The 20491-nt window shown below is 40.5% G+C and overlaps 2 protein-coding genes across 2 annotated transcripts; one reads left to right on the plus strand and one right to left on the minus strand.

Moving 5' to 3' along the window:
• Positions 1–2415: 2415 nt before the first annotated feature.
• Positions 2416–10825, minus strand: NDUFB5 (NADH:ubiquinone oxidoreductase subunit B5). Its single transcript, XM_087725204.1, has 6 exons — positions 10658–10825; positions 8348–8433; positions 6360–6426; positions 4589–4650; positions 4007–4113; positions 2416–2700 (listed from the first exon to the last, which is right to left on the minus strand). Exons 1-6 carry the CDS (start codon positions 10782–10784, stop codon positions 2580–2582), a joined length of 570 nt encoding a protein of 189 aa, XP_087581330.1. The 5' UTR covers positions 10785–10825; the 3' UTR covers positions 2416–2579.
• A 126-nt stretch (positions 10826–10951) lies between these two features.
• MRPL47 (mitochondrial ribosomal protein L47) lies at positions 10952–19225 on the plus strand. The gene is made up of 7 exons (XM_087725205.1): positions 10952–11077; positions 13472–13614; positions 15086–15146; positions 16183–16279; positions 17733–17863; positions 18711–18806; positions 18918–19225. The coding sequence occupies exons 1-7, from the start codon at positions 10989–10991 to the stop codon at positions 19024–19026; spliced, it is 726 nt and encodes a 241-aa protein (XP_087581331.1). The 5' UTR covers positions 10952–10988; the 3' UTR covers positions 19027–19225.
• The last annotated feature ends 1266 nt before the right edge of the window (positions 19226–20491 follow it).

Below are 20491 nucleotides of genomic sequence, written 5' to 3' on the forward strand. Positions count from 1 at the left end.
TCTCACTCTTCATCTTGATGATGTGCGGACGGGCGAGTGGAGGGAGCTGGAACCGGTTCTAAACGGCACTGTAGATTTGTGGAACCTCTTCTATAGAAGAGGTCAGAACTGACAGGAACCCACCCCTAATAGCAATAGCAGTAGACTTATATACCGCTTCATAGGGCTTTCAGCCCTCTCTAAGCGGTTTACAGAGAGTCAGCATATTGCCCCCAACAATCCGGGTCCTCATTTTACCCACCTCGGAAGGATGGAAGGCTGGATGGAAGGCTAAGTCAACCCTGAGCCGGTGAGATTTGAACCGCTGAACTGCTGATCTAGCAGTAGCCTGCAGTGCTGCATTTAACCACTGCGCCACCTCGGCTCTTGATGTGTTCATTCAACACACTGAACGCTAATCTCAGATTAACCAACATTGCTGCACTATATACAATGCACAATGTTGAAAAACGTATAAAAATGATTTTTTTAAAAAAACTTGATGCCATCCAATATATTGAATTAACATAGTAGTCCGGTTCTCACAAGTTGCCAACATAATATTATGGTTGGAGTCATGTGACGGCACAAATCACCCAACCTGTCAATCACTGATCTAGTATTTCTCCAAAGGTGGATACCAATTAATATGGATGGATCTGCACATGTATTCATCTCAAAAGGAAATGCTCATATTCTGCAAACACAGAAATGAGACTGAATTCTGGAAAATGGCATCTTAGGGGAGAATGAAAATGGATTTTTGGGAGGGGGGGGTGTCAAGTCAAATGACTGTCGTGCAAAAAAAATCTATGTAGCCACAGTCCCAAAGGTGCTTTTTTTTTCCAAAAAGCAATTGTACTTTCTAGTTTTTCTTTGAGGACATTTCGCTTCTCATCCAAGAAGCTTCTTCAGCTTCTTGGGGGATGCCCTAATGGAGCTGAAGAAACTTCTTGGATGAGAAGTGAAACGTCTTCAAAGAAAAACGAGGAAGTTGCCTCATAAACTTCCACTTTAACCACTGTGCCTAGGTGGCGCAGTGGTTAAATGCAGCACTGCAGGCTACTTCATCTGACTGCAGTTCTGCAGTTCAGCTGTTCAAATCTCACCGGCTCAGGGTTGACTCAGCCTTCCATCCTTCCGAGGTGGGAAAAATGAGGACCCAGATTGTTGTTGGGGGCAATATGCTGACTCTGTAAACCGCTTAGAGAGGGCTGAAAGCCCTATGAAGCGGTATATAAGTCTAATTGCTATTGCTATTGCTATAAAAAAAAAAAAGCAGCACCTTTGGGACAACCATGACCTGGATGAGTGAGAATCTCCATAGATACGTAGTCACTAGGAATTCAAAACAACTTGACGGACTGTCATAAAAAATGATTCATGTACAATTTAATAAGTATATTAGAGGTTTCACAGTGACAGTAACAAGGCAAGAAATTGGTAACTCTCATAATAAAACCTACTTCTCATACCCATTGCACATTTTTGGTGCTATGTCCCAAAGGATTCTACATGGTGTAAGGATGAAGGTTTGGTCTAGATATGGAGAAAATCAGATTCAAGTCTCACCCTGGCGATGGAAGATACTGGTTTGTTCACGTGTTTTTTTTATCTGGCCTTTATTATCTTTACAAATAACTCAAGGCAAACATATCCAACACCCCTTCCTCCTCCTCCTGTTTTTCCCACAACAACAATCCTGCGAGGTGGGTTGGGCTGAGTGAAAGGGACCGGCTTCAAATCATTCAGCTGGTTGATCTGGGCCAGTTATTCTCTTGGCCCAACCTACCTCACTAGCTAGGCCTCCTTGTGCTCTGGAATGAAAGGTAGAATGTCAACCAAATCATAAGTTTGTAGGGAACTATATTAATCAGAATGGGGTTTATTCTGGAGCACGCACATAAAAAAAAGGGTTCCACCACAAAACTGCGGTAGACAAAAGCGCGCTCGACGAAAGCGCGTACGTGACATCATCACAGCGCGACGAAAACATCGCGCTGTGATCGATAAATGTAAAATTAAAGCGAAAACCTTACCCTAACTCCCCCAAACCTAACCCTAAACCTAAACCTAACCCTTAACCTAACCCTAAACCTAACCCTTAACCTAAACCTAACCCTTAACCTAAACCTAACCCTAAACCTAACCCTTAACCTAACCCTAAACCTAACCCTTAACCTAACGCTAAACCTAACGCTAACCCTTAACCTAACGCTAAACGTAACCCTAACACTCTAAACCTAACCCTAACCCTTAACCTAACCCTTACCTTTATGTGAATCGGCTTGCTTTAATTTTATTTTTATTTCAATTTTTAATTTTTTCCGTTGCGCTGTGATGACGTCACGTACGCGCTTTCGTTGAGCGCGCTTTTGTGGACCGCGGTTTTGATGGGTCACGAAAAAAAAGATACCTCAAATGGGGGGAAAAAAGTATTTCAGTTATTACAAGAACATTTATTTATTTAATTACACATGTAAGGCCGCCCAATTCTGTGTGTCTACCTTGGGCAGCACGCAATGTGATCCAAGTTAGGTATACATTACATATTTTAACTGCTCTGTGGGGATACCTGCTGGAGATCCCAGCTGAAAGTCTCAGAAATCAGGGTTTGCTTTAGGTGCATAATCAATCAGAGATGTGCCTGGAGCGTCCTCTTGATGCCACGGTCCATCCCCCCTTTCGTACATTAGATGACTTGCATCTGATTCCAATTTCCTGTTGAAGGAAAGGAGAGGAAAAAGAAAAAAAAGAAACCGTGAAGCAATATTTTCTAATATTAGCCCTGGTTATATTTCAATAGCACAGAAAATGGACTGTGTTTAATTTGACAAGCAGAGATGGAAAACTATATGCTACTGGATACCCTCCTTTTACTAAGCATCTTGCCCCAACCTGGTTGACCACCAATCAAATAGACCAGTGTTTCTCAACCTTGGCAACTTGAAGATGTCCGGACTTCAACTCCCAGAATTCCCCAGCCAGCAAATGCTGGCTGGGGAATTCTGGGAGTTGAAGTCCAGACATCTTCAAGTTGCCAAGGTTGAGAAACACTGAAATAGACTTCCACTCCCAGAATTCACAAGAAGCATGGCCATTGTTGAAAAAGCTAAGACTAAATTGTAGGCTTAAGATTTCCTCCTGCTCCATATCTATCAGGAAGGGATAAACTCTATCGTCTTGCTGGCTTTCTTACAGCTTCCTCTCCAGTCTGAATAAAGATGTGGTGCTTTAATGAGTTGGTTATTCAGCCTATCTTTTCAGAAAGCATATTATTATTTTTTTCTGAAAGACAATGTCAGACATGCATCTAAGGAAGTGAAGGTTAGATAAAATATTCTCTCTTGGGGTAAGGGAGTTGTTCTGACCTAGGCTTCCCAAAAGCATGAAGCAAACTCCTTTTCCCAACAAAAATCCCTTTTATTAATTTACTGTGAATTCTGCACATTCACATCTAGCGAAGTCTTTCAAGAGAGAATTTACAGTCACAGACCTTGGAGAGCTGACAGGCCGATATCTGTAAAACTTGGCAAGGAGTCTCAGAGAGTCACGAACCAATTAAGCAAACTAATTGTCTCCTGCAAACTCCACTCCCCTTTCACTCCTCTTTTATTTTAGGGGGGGGGGGGGCATTCATTGTTCACCTGTGGCCTTACTAGGATGATGATATCCATATTCTTTAGGAAGGAAGGAAGGAAGGAAGGAAGGAAGGAAGGAAGGAAGGAAGGAAGGAAGGAAGGAAGGAAGGAAGGAAGGAAGGAAGGAAGGAATATCTGGATGATAGAAAAAGCAAAATACGATATCATACATGATGACATATTTTGTTCCCTTTATCATTTAACATTCAATCCTCTCCCTATGTATTGTCTTGAACTTCTAGAGGGAAGGTGGGATGAAAATGCATTAAACAAGTGATAACTACATAAACAAAACAGTGCTCAGCTCCTACCTCACACCTGAAACAATTGTTCAGCATTTCTCTTAAGAAACAAAAAACTACAGGTACGCTTCTAGTTTCTCCTACCTTAACTTCTTTTTCTCCATTTCAATATGTAACCTAGCCATTTCCTTTTCATATTCCTTTTCAGGAGGATTGTAGAAGTAGCGTGAAATCCACCGACTTATAGGATGCTGGAAGGAAAACCAAAGCAGGCATTACAAAATAATTGTGATCAACTCTATTGTATTTTGCTTGCAGAAGAAAACTACAGGCATCAAGTGGCTGGACCAAGGTCCCAGAACTTTGAAAAACCAAAGTCTGCAATCTGCCTTCCATTAACTATGCTGCTTTTCAGAATCACCCCAATGTCAGCTTCCAAATTTTCCTCTGATATTTCTCATATGTCCTGTGTCACCATGCAGAGGTGTTGCTAGGTTCTGGATTTAAATGAAAACAGATTCTCTAGAAACTCTTTCAGTTGTGAATGCGATTCTTCACACTATAATTATCACATTTCTTCATAATCCATACAAGAAATTGGAGAATAAAAACGTGAAGCCAATTACAAATACATTCCCATTTGCCTAATCTAACTTTCAAAAGCTTTATTCTCCTAAGTCTGACTTACAAAATTCACAGGATTTTTCCTTCACGTTTTGTACTTACTTTATGATACTCCCAATGTTCTGGAATATAACCTTCTGGGATCTCAGCCAATTCAGCTTGACCTAGGCAGAGACAAGGACATTGTGCTTCAGTGCAGCAGACATATAAAAACATAGTGATGGAAGAACAGAAAGTCAACAAATATTGCCAGTCATAATTTATTGTCGGCCTAACAGGAGGATAATCTCTACATTTGCAATCCTATTGAATACATATTTATTCACCAAATTCAATCTATATCTATAAAAAGGGCTATGTGTGTGTGTTCCAGTATAACTCTGGAACACCTCAAGCATTTTTAACCAAACTTGGTACACAGATTACTTACTCACCGAAAACAAATACCGTTGGGGGAGAACACCCCCTAACACCCCTTGGAGGAGGGGGGGGATTCTGTTAAGATACAGCCTGTTGTGCCTTATAATGGCTTCTACCGTACTGCCGAAAAATGGCTTCTCCTGTACAGCGCTGTGGAGTTGCCATGGTAACAGCTTTACAGTACTCCACAAGGGGGCTCCCTTTAGTAAGGGGGAAAATCCAACATTAGAAATTGCAGTGGCGTTAATGGAAGGAGGATTGGATAAATAAATATCCAAGTAGCACCAGGTTATCAGCTAGTGGTGAATAAATAGCTTCCACAGCTATTTAAATATAAAACAAAAAGTATAACATGTATTGTACTTTTACGCAGCAGGGATTATGCAATACTTTTTTGATGTTTTGATTCACATTTTACATATGCCAATCATCATCTTTGTGTTATCATTTTAATCCATTTTTTAAATGATTCCAAAGGGGAGAACAATTTAAAGCATTTCTAATAAATAAATAAAAGATTGATTGCAACACAATATAAAACCATTTAACAAGCGTAAAACCACAAAGCTATGGTACAGGGAAATACCAAAAAGCAGTACCAATTTAATACATTTGTGGATGACCAGTATGTCTGAATTTGGGGCTGGAAACAGAAGAATGACGACATTATCCAAATGAAATGGGAATTTCACAATTAGGATACATCACAATAGGACATAATTTAAGAAAGCAACTTTAGGCTACTGCATAAAAAAGAAGCAAATGAATAAAAAGAGCACTTTGAACATACATCCAGAAAGCTAGAAGCTTTAGATCTTAAGCCAAATCTCCTTGTAATAAAGAGAGCCATGAAGATGCAACGTGATTTAGTCCATTATCAATTTCATAAGCCAAGAAAAAGCAGAAAACCATCAAGAAACTTCTTTTGAGGCTTTTTTAAAAATTCTGTAGCCCAGCCATCATCAAGCTGGGAATTAATTAGACTGAAATTTCTAAAATTCCAAAGGAATTGATTTGAAGTCCAAATATCTGGAGGGCACATAATGGAGAAGAAGGATGGTGCTTCCCAAAGGTGCTTTTTCCAAAAGGCACCCGGACTTTCTTGTTGTCGTCCCCCCATTCCTTTGGAAATATTTCACTATAAATCCTTACATTCTCCACCAGTCAGTTAGAACTGAAGAAGCTTGAGAGGATGAGAGATGAAATGTTTTCAAAGGAAAAAAAAAAACCAAGAAAGTCCGGTAGCCTTTTGGGAAAAGTACCTTTGTAACAACCATGATGTGGATAATTGAGTATCTCCATAAACATTTAGCTGATGGTTCTTCTCTTGTACAAGGAAAACAGAATCAATTCAATATCACTGAAACAGCAGTCATTCAATAAGGATACAATTATCTGCAATATTCAGCAGTACAAACTTGAACAGAAGATTCTAAAGTGCAGATGTACTTACCTATAAAGATATTAGCATAGGCTACAACAAGAAGCACTGGGATTCCAGTTAACATAAAGTACCAATTCTGTAAAAAAAAAAAAGGGGGGGGAGGGCGGGGGAGACAGCAAAGTCAGTACAAATTTTTCAATCTTTATTTATGTACCTACAAGCTGAATTATTATTAGTGTACTTTTCTTCCATCCTGACATATATGCAGAAAATTCCCAGTATTTTCAGCATCATTGAAAAATTAAATGTAATAAAGTTTAGGAGCAATTTAGAAAGTATGGTCCAGTACCGGAATCCAAATTCATTTTTATTTATGGCCCCACAGCAAGAAATGAATCTAAATTAAAGTATCCCTGATAAAAGTCTGCTCTTTAATATCTCCAGTAAAGAGAGTTTTATCACTTCTCAGAGTAATTATATCCACTATTAAACTACTCTATGTAAGAGGCTTTCTTAATATAAAGTTGGAATCTGCTTTAGGTTTGCATGATTTCGGGGATTCTGTAGTGTAAAACAGGGGTGGGGGGAGAGAATTTACATTTCCATGACATCATTTCAGGTATTTAAAGAAGGCTAACATAACAGCCTATAACAAAGATGGCGAACCTTTTTGGCACTGAGTGCTGAAAAGGAAGCATGTGCTCTTCTGCACGCTTCACACATGCATGCTCATCTGGACGCAACCTGGAAGAAGAGCTGCCAAGGGGGCAAGTGTGCACCAGAAAAGGAAATTGCAGTTTCCGGCGCTCACAGGTGCACCAGTCAGCTAGTCTTCCGATTACCGGCATACATGCATGTGTGACGATCGGTTCACCGACAAATGCACGCATGACAAAACCGCGCCGCGAACAGCACGCCATCAACAAACAACACGAAAACAAGGTAAAAACCCTAACCCCAACCCTAACCCTAACTCCAACCCTAACCCTTACCTTAACCCTAATCGCGCTTTTGTTGGCACGCTGTTGGCGCGCTGTTGTGGGCGCGATTTCGACCTTGCTGTTTTCCCACCGCGGTTTTGTTGGCACGCTTTTGTCGTGCACGCATTTGTCGGGTCACGGTGACGATCAGCTGGCCGGCGTGCATGCTCCTGCCGGAAAACGGAAAACCAGTTCTTCGGGTTTCCAGCGCTGCCACACGCACAGAAACCAGCTGATCATTATGCGCGTATGCATGGCGGAAAGTCGGAAATGGGAAGGGCGATGCTGCATGTGCCAGGTGACATGGCTACGTGTCCCACTTCGAGCATGCGTGCCATAAGTTCGCCATCATGGGCTATAGCATAACATTCTTTCTAAAGATGCTGAGACTCTAGTCCAGAAAGGGCAGAGAACAGCCACAAAGATGACTGAAAATGTATGATGAATGTGGTTGAAGGAACTGGGTGTTTCTAACACAGAGAAGGACTGGGGGTGACATAACAGCTGTTTTCCAATATTTGAGGAGCTGCCACAGAGAAGAGGGAGTCAACCTTTTCTCCAAAGCTCCTGAGGGCAGGACAAGAAATAACAAAGCGATTCAGATCTAGGACAAATTGCCTAACAATAAGAACAATTAATCTATGGAACAGCTTGCCTGAAGAAGTTGTGTGTGCTCCATCACTGGAGGTTTTTGAGACCGGACAGTCATTTGCTTGAAATGGTATAGGGTCTCCTGCTTGAGCACAGGGGTTGGACTAGAAGACCTCCAAGGTCCATTTCAAGTCTGTTCCATTGTTACTGTCACCTCAGCCTTCCTAGAAAAACATTACCAACTCCATCACCCTTTTCTACAACATTTAATTTTTACTCCCCTATCAATCCACTCAGCATCTCAGCCAGTTTTTCAAATCCTTCTTAAAGAGTGATGCCCGGTATTAGATAGTATTGGAGAAAAGTGGAATAAAGTGAAACTAATCATTCCTGTGATTTGAAAACTATATTTCTTTTCACGCAGTCTAAAATTGGTTCCCCCCCCCTTCCGCTCAAACTTTTTCCAGGCCCAGTTTCTAAACTTACCATTAATCTCACAAACCGGTGATCATAAAACCGTGTTGCCCTGATGAAAAACATCTTTTTTCCATCGCTGGAATAGCGCAGTGAAACTGAAAAATTAAATTGGCATCTTAGTACAAGTCAACAGTTACCTTTTCAGATATCAACAGATATCTTTTCAGAATGCAAAAAACTCTGCAATTGTTGCCTTCTTTTTCCGGATGCTGTTCACACACAGCTATCTTGCAATAGGAAAAATAAAGGGGGAACCTACCCAATTCTGTTCCACACAACTGAGAAATTCTTGTAAGATTAGCTTGACCACACAATAATGTGTTTCACAAATAAAGATCCTTGGTTTGAATGATCATATTAGGGTTAATAGATCTGGGATGCCAACAGAAAACCATTAGGTAATAGCAAGGTTATAAAGCTTACACCAGTGTTTTTCAACCACTGTGCCGCGGCACACTAGTGTGCCGTGACATAGTGTAAGGTGTGCCGTGGGAAAATTACTTTATATATAGTCAATATAGGCACAGAGTTAATTTTTTTTAACATTTTCTAATGGTGGTGTGCCTCGTGATTTTTTTCATGAAAAAAGTGTGCCTTTGCACAAAAAGGTTGAAAAACACTGGCTTACACTATGCAGATAGTTCTCAACTTATGACCAAACTGAACCCCAAAATTTTGTTGATGAGTGAAGACATTTGTTAAGTGAATTCTGCCCCATTTTACGACCATTTGTGCCACGCTTGTTAAGTGAAGCACTACAGTTGTTAAGTTAGCAGCATGCTTGTTACGTGAATCGCGCTTCCCCATTGACCTTGCTTGTCAGAAGGTCCCAAAAAGTGACTTTGGGACCTCACATGACCTTGGGACACTGCAACTGTCATAAATATGAGTAAATATGAGCTAAGCATCCAATTTTTTAATCACATGACTACGTGGATACTGCAAGTCGTAAGTGTGAAAAACTGTCATGTCACTTTTCTCAGTGGCATTGTAACTTTAAACAGTCACTAAATTAACTATTGTAAATCGAGGACTACCTGTATTTTTTGCTGGCATTTAGATCTGTCTTTCTTTGGCCACTTTGAATGTCAGTTTTCTTTACTCAGAATATGCATTTAAAAAAGGAACAGCGCCAGGAACATCAGCTCCTTATAACAAGTTGATCATTATTCAATTCTACAGAGGAATTATTGAGTCTGTCATCTGCACCTTTATAACTGTCTGGTTTGGTTCTGTAACCCAACAGGACAGACACAGACTTCAGAGGATAATCAGAACGGCAGAAAAAACGATTGGTACCAATCCACCTTCCATTGAAGACATGTATGTTGCACGAGTCAAAGAGGGCTGTGAAAATATCTACAGATCCCTCGCATCCTGGACATCAATTGTTTCAACTTCTACCCTCAAAACAATGCTATAGGGAACTGCACACCAGAACAACTAGAAATAAGGACAGTTTTTTTCCCAAACGCCATCACTCTGCTAAACAAATAAGTCCCTCAACACTGTCAAAACTATTTACTACATCTGCATTACTATTATTCTTCTCTTCCTTGCTAGTATCTACCTCTCCCTACTAATGACTATAACTATGTTGCTTGTATCTTTCAATTTGTATTGTTTTTGTTTCCTAATACAATTTGATAGCTTATTAATAACCTTGACTATCACTAAGTTTTTTATCTTTTTATTCTTGATGAATATATTTTATTCTCCTTATGTACACTGAGAGTATATACACCAAAAACAAATTCCTTTTGTGTCCAATCACACTTGGCCAATAAAGACTTGACTTGACTTCTATTCTATTCTATTCTTATTCTATTCTTATTCTATTCTTATTCTATTCTTATTCTATTCTTATTCTATTCTTATTCTATTCTTATTCTATTCATAATTCTGTTAAACACACCTTGGAAAGAAAATGCATTTTGCCACAGCCTTTTTTTTAACGAGGACTCAGGAGCTCAGCCCAACCTACCTCACAAGGCTGTTGTGAGGGGAAAAGTAGGCGCTCCTGAAGGAAAGGCGGATGGGAATCTATTTAAATAAATCAATGTTGGACTAGAAAAAAAACCCAACATTTGGCTCAAGCTCTCACTTTCATTTCTCAGATTGTGGTTAATACCGCTCCCCCGTTTTCAATCCCATTGCACCCCAGGCACAAACTCAACAGGTGAAGCTCCTGCAGGAGGGAGGACATTTCCCTTCCACCTTCAGGGGCATCTCGACATCCTTCCCAACTCTGTCCGCTTCCAAGGTCAATTGGCCTGGAAGTCTCCGGGCATCTCCTGCCCCATCCCAGCTCGTCCCTACCGATCATTCCGGAGCGACTGGCACTCGGGCGTAGCAGGGCATTCCGCCCGAGCACCGCGGACAAGGTCAGCGGCTGCCGGAGCCCGGCCCGGGCCGCCGTTTGCAGGAGGAGACTCATGGCCGCCATCTCTGGTTCGGGCAAAGCCGCAGGCCGCGAAGCTCGGCAGTCGTGCTTTTGCAGCGAACGCTCAGGGCCGAAGCCGCGCCGCCGCCATCTTTGCACCGGGCGGCAAAAAAAAGTACCACCGACAAGGAACAGCTAGAGCGGCTCCTTCGATTTCCCCCCCCCCTCCCCCCAGGAAAGGAATTGTGGGAAGACGGCGGAGGCGTCATGGCGCTGGCAGCGGTTTGCAGACGGTTATCCACGGTGCTTCGGGTGACCGGCGCGAGTCGAGGCGGTACGGCGGCTTCGGCCTCCAGGTGGGGTCCTGTCGAGCGGGAAAAAGAGCCCGGGCTGCATATTGGCTTTGAGGCCTTGCAGGAAAAAGTGCTGTCTTTGAGAATGGTGGCGAAGAGGGGAGCCTCCCTTGGCAAGAAATGCATTTGAAGGAAGGTGCATATAAGAGGATTGAAGCCTTCTCTAGGAAACAGAATAGGATAGAGCTTGAAGGGACCTTGGAGGTCTTCTAGTCCAGCCCCATGCTCAAGCAGGAGACCTTATACCATTTCAGACAAGTGGCTGTCCAGTCTCCTCTTAAAAACCTCGAGTGTTGGAGCACCCACAACTTCTAGTGGCAAGTTGTTCCACTGGTTAATTGATCCAACTGTCAGGAAGTTTCTCCTTGATTAGTTTCCATCAATTTTTTTCTTGTCCTGCCCTCGGGTGCTTTTGAGAATAATATGATCCCCTCTTTGTGGCAGCCCCTCAAATACTTGAATACAGCTTTCATCTCACCCCTAATTCTTTTCTTTAGACTAGCCAAACCCAAATACTGAAGCCGTTCTTTGTAGGCTTTAGTCTCCAGGCTTTTAATCATCTTAGTTAGATATATAATAACAGAGTTGGAAGGGACCTTGGAGATCTTCTAGTCCAACCCCCTGCTTAGGCAAGAAACTCTACACCACTTCAGACAAATGGTTATCCAACATCTTCTTAATGATTTCCAGTGTTGGAGCATTCACAACTTCTGGAGGCAAGTTGTTCCACTGATTAATTGTTCTAACTGTCAGGAATTTTTCTCCTCAGTGCTAAGTTGCTTCTCTCCTTGATTAGTTTCCACCCATTGCTTCTTGTTCTACCCTCAGGGGCCCTGGAGAATAGTTTGACTCCCTCTTCTTTGTGGCAACCCCTGAGATATTGGAACACTGCTATCATGTCTCCCCTAGTCCTTCTTTCCATTAAACTAGACATATCCAGTTCCTGCAACCGTTCTTCATATGTTCTAGCCTCCATCATCTTTGTTGCTCTTCTCTGCATTCTTTTTAGAGTCTCCACATCTTTTCTATATCGTGGCAACCAGAACTGAATACAGTATTCCAAGTGTGGCCTTACCAAGGCATTATAAAATGGTATTAACACTTCACATGATCTTGATTCTATCCCTTTGTTGAGGTAGCCTAGAACTGCTTTTTTGTCAGCTGCTGCTGCACACTATTTGCTCTTCTCTGAACTTTTTCCAAGGTCTCAACATCCTTTTTGTAGTATGGTGACCAAAATTGGTTGCAGTAATCCAGGTGTGGTCTTACTAGGGTTTTATAAAATGGTACTAATACTTAATGAGATCTTGATTCTGTGCCTCTGTTTATACAACCCAGGATTGTATTAGCTTTTTTGGCTGCTGCTGCACACTGCTGGCTCATATTCAAGTGATCATCCACTAGGACTCCAAGATCTTGATAATGCAGACCTTGTGAAAGTATGAGCTTGCTAAGGAAAAATATGGGTAATGCCAGGATCTGGGTCCTCTACTTAAAACCATTAAGATTCATTCAGTTAAATAAATAAGTTTAGGTAGTACTCAGCTTACCACCATTTGGTTAGTGAGCATTCAAACTTACAACGGCACTGAAAAAAGTGATTTATGAACCATATTTTTCCATTTGCAACTGTTGGAGCATCCCCGTGGTCACGTGATCAAAATTCAGACAATACAACACAATAGCTGAGTTGGAAGGGACGAGAAGACCTGAGTTGGAGGTCTTCTAGTCCAACCCCCTGCCTAGGCAGGAAACCCTGTACCGTTTCAGAGAAATGGCTATCCAACATCTTCTTAAAGACTTCCAGTATTGGGGCATTCACAACTTCTGGAGGCAATTTCTGTTCCACTGATCAATTGTTCTAACTGTCAGGAAAGTTCTCCTCAGTTCTAAGTTGCTTCTCTCCTTGATTACTTTGGCAACTGGTTCATATTTACAATGGTTGCAATTTCCCAGGTTTATGTGATCCGCTTTTGCGACCTCCTGGCAAGCAGAGTCAATGGGGAACCCAGATTCAATTTATAGCCACTTTACAGTGTTACTAAATTAAAAACTGCTGTGGTTCACTTAACAAATGTGGCAGGAAAGGTTTTGAAATGGGGCAAAACTCCCTTAACAACTGTTTCCCTTAGCAACAGAAATTTTGGGCTCACTTCTGGTCATAAGTCAAGAGCTACCTGTAAAACCTGAGTATTTACTTTTAACTAGAGAATAGTTTTTAACCAAGTGAATGACAATAATGCCATTGGTGCTTCTGAAACTAGATGCTATTTTATCAAAAGAAATATTTTAAATGTACATGCTCAAGAAGAAAAAACTATCTTCTGGAACTGCATCTGATTTTTCAATATGCTTAAAACGTTGTTAAAACAAATCTGACCTTTTCTTTTTGTTCAGAGGACTCATTGGTGATTGGCCAAAAAAGTCTACAGAAGTGAAGATTTGTCCCTGTTCTGTGTTGCTACATACGTCAGTATCTCGAAATGGTTTGGAGGAATTTTTTGATGACCCCAAAAACTGGGGAAAGGAGGTTAAATCAGGTAACATATACCCTTGTAAATAAGAGAAGGTAGTGTTAAGTATATCTCCTTTTGGAGACTAGAGTTGAGTAGCAGAAGGTAGCAAGGAATGTGCCGCTGAATAGTCACACTATCAATCACAGCCGCCAAAGTTAAAACAAGGATAACTGTACTTGCGTTAACAAAAATAAGGTAGGATAAACATTCTCCAAAACAGGCAATTAAGTAGTCTTGAATTATATACACAGTCTATGATACAACACATTGGTTTACAGATGCTCAACTCACGATTCACCATGTAGACAGATAACCCGGACCCGGACTGTGGGGGCAAGTTGCTGACTCAATTTGCTAAAAAAAATGGTAAACCGCTTAGAGAGGGCTGAAAGCCCTATGAAGCGGTATATAAGTCTAATAAATAAATAAATAAACTAACATACAGAGTAGCCACCATCCAATATACAGTATTCAACTCCAATAACAAGCACGGAGAACATACAGAAACAACCAGGAACAAACAGTAGTAGTTTCTACTCCCTCCTATGGCTGATTAAAGCAACAGCATCCAATCGCATCTCACTTGAGCATTTAAAGTGACAGCTACATTATTTCAATCATGGCTTTTATATATATTGCCAACCCAAGACTAGGATTACATCCCTAACAGGTTGTATTGTAAGAGATTCAACAACAGTACATGTTTAATCTAAATTTGTAAAAATTGTTGCTCATGGAATCCATTTTTTTCCAAAAGTGGATATGTAAGCCATTAATCTGATGATTAGACTTATGCCTTTAAATAAAAAAAATGGATTACAACTATTTGTATTGTATGTTTTGGATTTACTTATGTGTGAGTAAAAATGTTCTAAGTTGTCCTAAATAATTTAATTGCCTTTTTCCTGACTTTAATATGCATTCTATTTTTTAAAGTTCTCCTGCATGAAAAAAGTATGCTACAAATGATTTTTGTTAATTTGTTTTCAGTGACTCTGGTAAAATCTTCAGTTAGCAGTGATCAATGGGTAGCCCCATGTGCCAGAAAACAAGATTTCCTTTTAAAATAATTAGTGATCCCACCCATAAATGTATATTGTTTGGCTGCCAATGCCTAAGTGGATTCTGAACGAAGTTTTTTGTGCATCATCCGAAAATTCATAATGGGGAAACAGTGTTGTGCTGCTTTTCAAGAAAAATCCAGGGAAGCTGATAATAAGTTGACTTTTAAAATATAGATAATATAGAATAGTTAAAGAAAACAACAAGCAGCAAACTGAAAATAATCCCCTATTTAGCAGAAAAAGAGGCATAAAATATAAGTAGTATTGGACTCTAGATTTCAGGATATACAGCTTTTAAAAGAAAACCTTTTGATTGGCTACCAAAATACTAGCTATTTTCACTTAATCATCACAGAATAAAAAATTAGTGTAGTCTTAAGATCAGGAGACTTTCAGAAAGATGTTCTTGCTTTACTTTGTGGTTTCCACAGGAGATTCCTGGACTGTCGAACAGCTTCGAGGCAAAAGCAGCGACGATCTGCATAAGCTTTGGTGAGTGTTTCTTTGTATGATTTAAGAGGCCTGTCTGTCCTTGTGACAAGCTATTTGGAGAACTGCTTACCCATTTCAAAAATATGTATTAGATTTCATTTGTAACCACAAAACCTTTTGCTCTTGTCATGTCTCTAGATATTCAGAAAACTATACATTTATAGCTCAGATGCTATGAGGGAAGTGTCAATGGAGAGACTGTGACTGTGATGTAGTACTTCAGGGGTTGGAGTAGGGCCAGGTAAATCCCGTTAGCTGGAAAAGTGACCCGATGACTTGAGTAGAACATTACCTCTCAGCCCAACCAATATCATCGGATTACTATGGGAAAAAAATGGAGGAACTAAATATGTTGGCTTGATCTCCTGAAGTCATAACGCAGTTTAAACATAATATGTTAATAAAGGTTATTAGTTTGGCTGAGATTTTACACAGGTTTTAAGTCATAAATGATAAGAAAAAGAATGGCATGAGGTACAGGAGAAGGTTTTGGAGTGGCCAATACAGGTAGTCCTTGACTTACAATCTTTCATTTAATGACCATTCGAAGTTATTAAATATGAGCCACAGTGGTGCAGTGGTTAGAGTGCAGTACTGCAGGCCACTTCTGCCTGTCAGCTCTTGCAATTTGGCAGTTCAAATCTCACCAGGCTCAAGGTTGACTCAGCCTTCCATCCTTCCGAGATCAGTAAAATGAGGAACCCAGATTGTTGGGGGCAAATATGCTGACTCTGTAAAGCACTATGAAGCAGTATATAAATCTAAGTGCTATTGCTATTGAGAATATGGAGAATATTGTCCATTGTATAACTCAAATAAAAAAAAATGGGTTCTACAATGATGGAAACAACAAAACATTTTTCCAAGAAGGATATTTGTGTGTTTCAAGTATCCAAAGTATAGTGTAGTATTTAATTCTTACAAGTTTTAACAACTTAATATGTCTCCCATCCTAAATCTATCTTCCTTTCCTTATTGAGAATCATTATCCTGTCTAACAATGTCATGTAGTTTGCTAATATATTCTCTTTCTCAGGTATGTCCTGCTAAAAGAGCGAAATATGCTTTTAACCTTAGAGCAAGAAGCAAAACGGCAGTTACAAACAATGCCAAGTCCAGAAAGATTGGAAAAGGTAAATTAGAGTCAAGAATGTCAGCGGCAATTGCATATTCTTTGTTAAGAATAGAGCATTAATACACAAGACTGTTTATGTGATTTAGTATAAAGAAGCTGTTAAATGTTCTTAATTCCAAGAAGTCTTTTTGATCTGTTAAGTTGCCCTTGAGGTTTCTCATGAGTGCTGATTCTATGGAACTTGCCAGCCAATGGAGAAGATATTTCTGGTTCTCTAAAGAACCTGCAAGTCATATAGAGACTATATTGATTCCTGATCCAAGCAGAGAGCTAGGTTCAGAATACAGAATAACAGATTGTAAGGGACCTTGGAGGTCTTTTTGGGAGACCTTCTACCATTCTGGATAAATGGCTGTCCAGTCTCTTCAAAACATCCAATGATAAGAGCACCCACAACTTCTGAAGTCCCAAAGGTGCTTTTTCAAGAGGCAACTGTACTTTTTTCTTTTGAAGGCATTCTGCTTCTCATCCAAGAAACTTCTTCAGCTCTGACAGGATAGTGGGGAATAGAAGAATGGCTGAAGAAGCTTCTTGGAGGAGAAGTGAAACGTCTTCCCCCAAACACCCAAGAAAGTCCAATTGCCTCCTGAAAAAGCACCTTTGGGACAACCATGACCTGGATGACTGAGAATCTCGGTTCCACCACAAAACCGCGGTAGACAAAACCGCGGTAGACAAAACCGCGTACGTGACATCATCACAGCGCGACGAAAACATCGCGCTGTGAGCGGTAAATTTAAAATTAAAGCGAAAACCTTACCCTAACCCCCCCAAACCTAACCCTAAACCTAACCCTTAACCTAACCCTAAACCTAACCCTTAACCTAACGCTAAACCTTAACCTAACGCTAAACCTAACCCTAACACTTAACGTAACCCTAACCCTTAACCTAACCCTAACCCTAAACCTAACCCTTACCTTTATGTGAATCGGCTTGCTTTAATTTTATTTTAATTTTAATTTAATTTATTTTTAATTTTTTTCGTCGCGCTGCTGATGACGTCAGGTACGCGCTTCATCGAGCGCGCTTTTGTCTACCGCGGTTTTGACGGGTCACGAGAATCTCTACAGACTTCTGAAGACAAGTAACCAACATCCAACCTAGAAGTAAAGAGAAATTTCCTGACAGTGAAAACAATTAATCAGTGAAAGTCCAATTGCCTCTTGAAAAAACACCTTTGGGTTTCCTGAGAAGTGTTTCTTTACATTCCCTATCCTTATCTATTTCAGTGAGTGTTACTTACATAGGAATTGAAGAAAGGTATTCTTTCATTTGTAAGGAGTAATTCTGGATGCTTTCATATCTTATATTAAGGCAAAGCCATGGCTTATTGTAGTGTGTGAATGTAACTAGTCAAACTTGTTACAAGATTAAATAACCCTGAATGATGTTGAGGGTATAGATAAGCTCCACCTGTTGAACACCCCACTTCTGTTTTATATCCTTTAGGTTATAAAATCCATGGAAAGAATGGACCAGGTCATTCAGGAACGGGAAGACGCTTTGCGGCTTTTGCAGACTGGCCAAGAGAAGGAATGGCCGGGCGAATGGAGATACGATTTCCTTGGGCGTATTATTTGGTAAACTGGCACATTAGATCTGTGGTGTATTTAGGGAATATTGAATAAATGCTAAGTTTGATGTAATAATAATTTCCATGTTCAATGAAAGAGGTAACCAAGTGGGGAAAAATGTTCACCTGGATTGTGGTAAGCACTAAACAGCTAGGACACACATGTAGGAATTGCAACAAACTTGCACCCTGAAGCACTGATGTTAAGCAAGTTAAATGTTGCATATCTATCTATCTATCTATCTATCTATCTATCTATCTATCTATCTATCTATCTAATCTACTCTTCACATTTTCAAGAATAGTGGTCCCCAAACTTTTGGGCACCGGGGACCAGTTCCATGGAAAACAATTTTTCCATGACCGGGGATGGGGGGAGGGATTTCATGTGCTATCTAGATCCTGTGCATGCACATATGAAGTTTCACTCACATGCACAGACAGGTTCCTAATGGGCCACGGACCTGTATTGGTCCCCAGCCTGCAAGTTGGCGACCTTTATTCAGCCAGGGGTGGGGGGTTATAACAAAACAACAATCTATTGTCAGTGTTCCTAGGGATATTTTGAGGAAGAAATGTAATGATTATGTATTTTCAGAACATATTTTTTGTACTTCTGATTATAAGCCAATGAATTCAAGCTATTTCAAATAAAACCAGCATAGTACAGCAGCCAGGGAATTCTGGGAGTTGAGTCCAAACCTCTTATAAAAAGCTAGAGGATGATTTTCTTTGTGTTTTGATGGAACTTAGAAGCAGGAAACATTGTTTGTAGGTAAATCTTTCTGCAAATGCCTTCCAACATGAACGGTCGCTTTTGTCCTAAATATTTTTCCCATTTCTGTTGTTGGTAGGTATACTTTCAGAGAATGGCCAATCCCCTGGTACTTGAACGCAAGGCACAAGAGGAAACGATTCTATTATCTGTCCAATGTCAAGCCTTTTATAAGGTAATGGTAGCATGTTTTAAAATGCAAACATTATTTTTTATTATCTTTATATTGAGGAGAAATAGCTTTTCCACTCCACGCTAACTTCTGGTGGTCGGTTTCATCCCGCAGACTTAGATATGAGAAACAGCTGCGCATGGAATACAACAAGGAGATGGCAAAGAAAAGGAGAGAGAGGCGTTTACAGGAAAAAGCTCTGGCCGCAGAGACTCAGAGTTAACATGGAACGAACTGAAAGCGTTTGATGCTTGAGAAGACCAGAGGAATAACAAGGGGGCTGCTCTAAAGTGAAAACATGATACGAATGGTACTTACTTTGGTCATTACTTACGAATGGACACTAAGGTGGGAAATATTGTGTAAGTTCAGAAAGCAGCTCATTTTTTTATTACCAAAATAAAACTTCATATCTGCTCTGATATTTTTTTTTCATTTATATTTGGGCCTCCATTCCAGAGTAAAACTTTTTTGACTTATGTTTTATAAATGCCGCCTAAAACAGAAAGGACTAGGTATTGTCTGCAATTCTCTGACTAAAGTAGGAGTGTCTAACTATGGCAACTTAAAAACTTGTGGACTTCAATTCATAGAATTCTGGGAGTTGTAAGTCCACAGGTCTTAAAGTTGCCAAGATGGGACACTCTTGGACCAGATCCTTAAAACAAAATAAACATTGGAATATTAAATGTTTTGATCCATTAGGTATATAGTTGGGGTACATCCTTTCTTAATCTTATTTTAGAATGTTTATTCAGCCTTAATTATTTTTATAAATAACTCAGCAAACATATCTTACTTCTTCCCCCTCCTGTTTTCCCCACAGTTACCCCCTGTGAGGTAACTTAGACTGCGCAAGCGGGGCTGGTGGTAAATTTGTAGTACCCTATTATGCTAAGTCAGAACCAATTACGCTTTTTTTTATATTCACATGACCCAGCTTGCTATCTGAAAGCCCCAATGCTTTGCAGGGAACTTTGTAACAAATAATAGACCTGAAACTAACATTCCAAGGTAGTTGTGTTTGACCAGGGAAATGGTGTCAATGATTTAAAATTATACATAAATGACCCCACCCCCCCCCCAAAAAAAAAACAAGCAAGAAGATGAATTGATGTACCTTGGTAAAAAGTTAACTAAGAAGGCGAAATGGATAATGCCATTTTAGAGTAAGCTGACACAAAGAATGTGACTTTGTTCAAGAAATGAATGTTTGTTGAAAACATACTAGAAGTGTGAGTTCAGTATGTCGTAGGTAAGCTCAATACAGTGGTATTGGATCAGTGGTGGATTCCAGATCCCATTGCAACCAGTACGCTGCAACGGAGCTTGGCGTCCACCATGTGAACGCACACAGTGCAAGCATTCATACTTACCGCCTGCGATGCTCCAGCTGCTCAGTGGAGCGTCGCGCAAGCACTGTACACTGCGTGCGCGAAAGCCCCAATCGGCTCAAATAGCAGTAAGGAGGGTGGGCCCTCCGAAGCACCATACCAGAACGGTACCTGGTGCTCCCAGCAGGCACCGGTACACGCACACACACACACACACACACACGGAGATCAAACACAACCCTGATGCAGCCCTCAATGAAATCGAGTTTGACACTCCTGATACATACCTTCCTGTTGTGGCCCGGCAGGAGCCGTTGGCCACCAGGTGGCGGCAGAGCATTGGATCAGAGGGAG

Source organism: Thamnophis sirtalis, unplaced genomic scaffold (genome assembly GCF_051295495.1).
Source record: "Thamnophis sirtalis isolate CommonGarterSnake01/CBP01778 unplaced genomic scaffold, rThaSir2_p1.2 scaffold_11, whole genome shotgun sequence".
Lineage (NCBI taxonomy): Eukaryota > Metazoa > Chordata > Lepidosauria > Squamata > Natricidae > Thamnophis > Thamnophis sirtalis.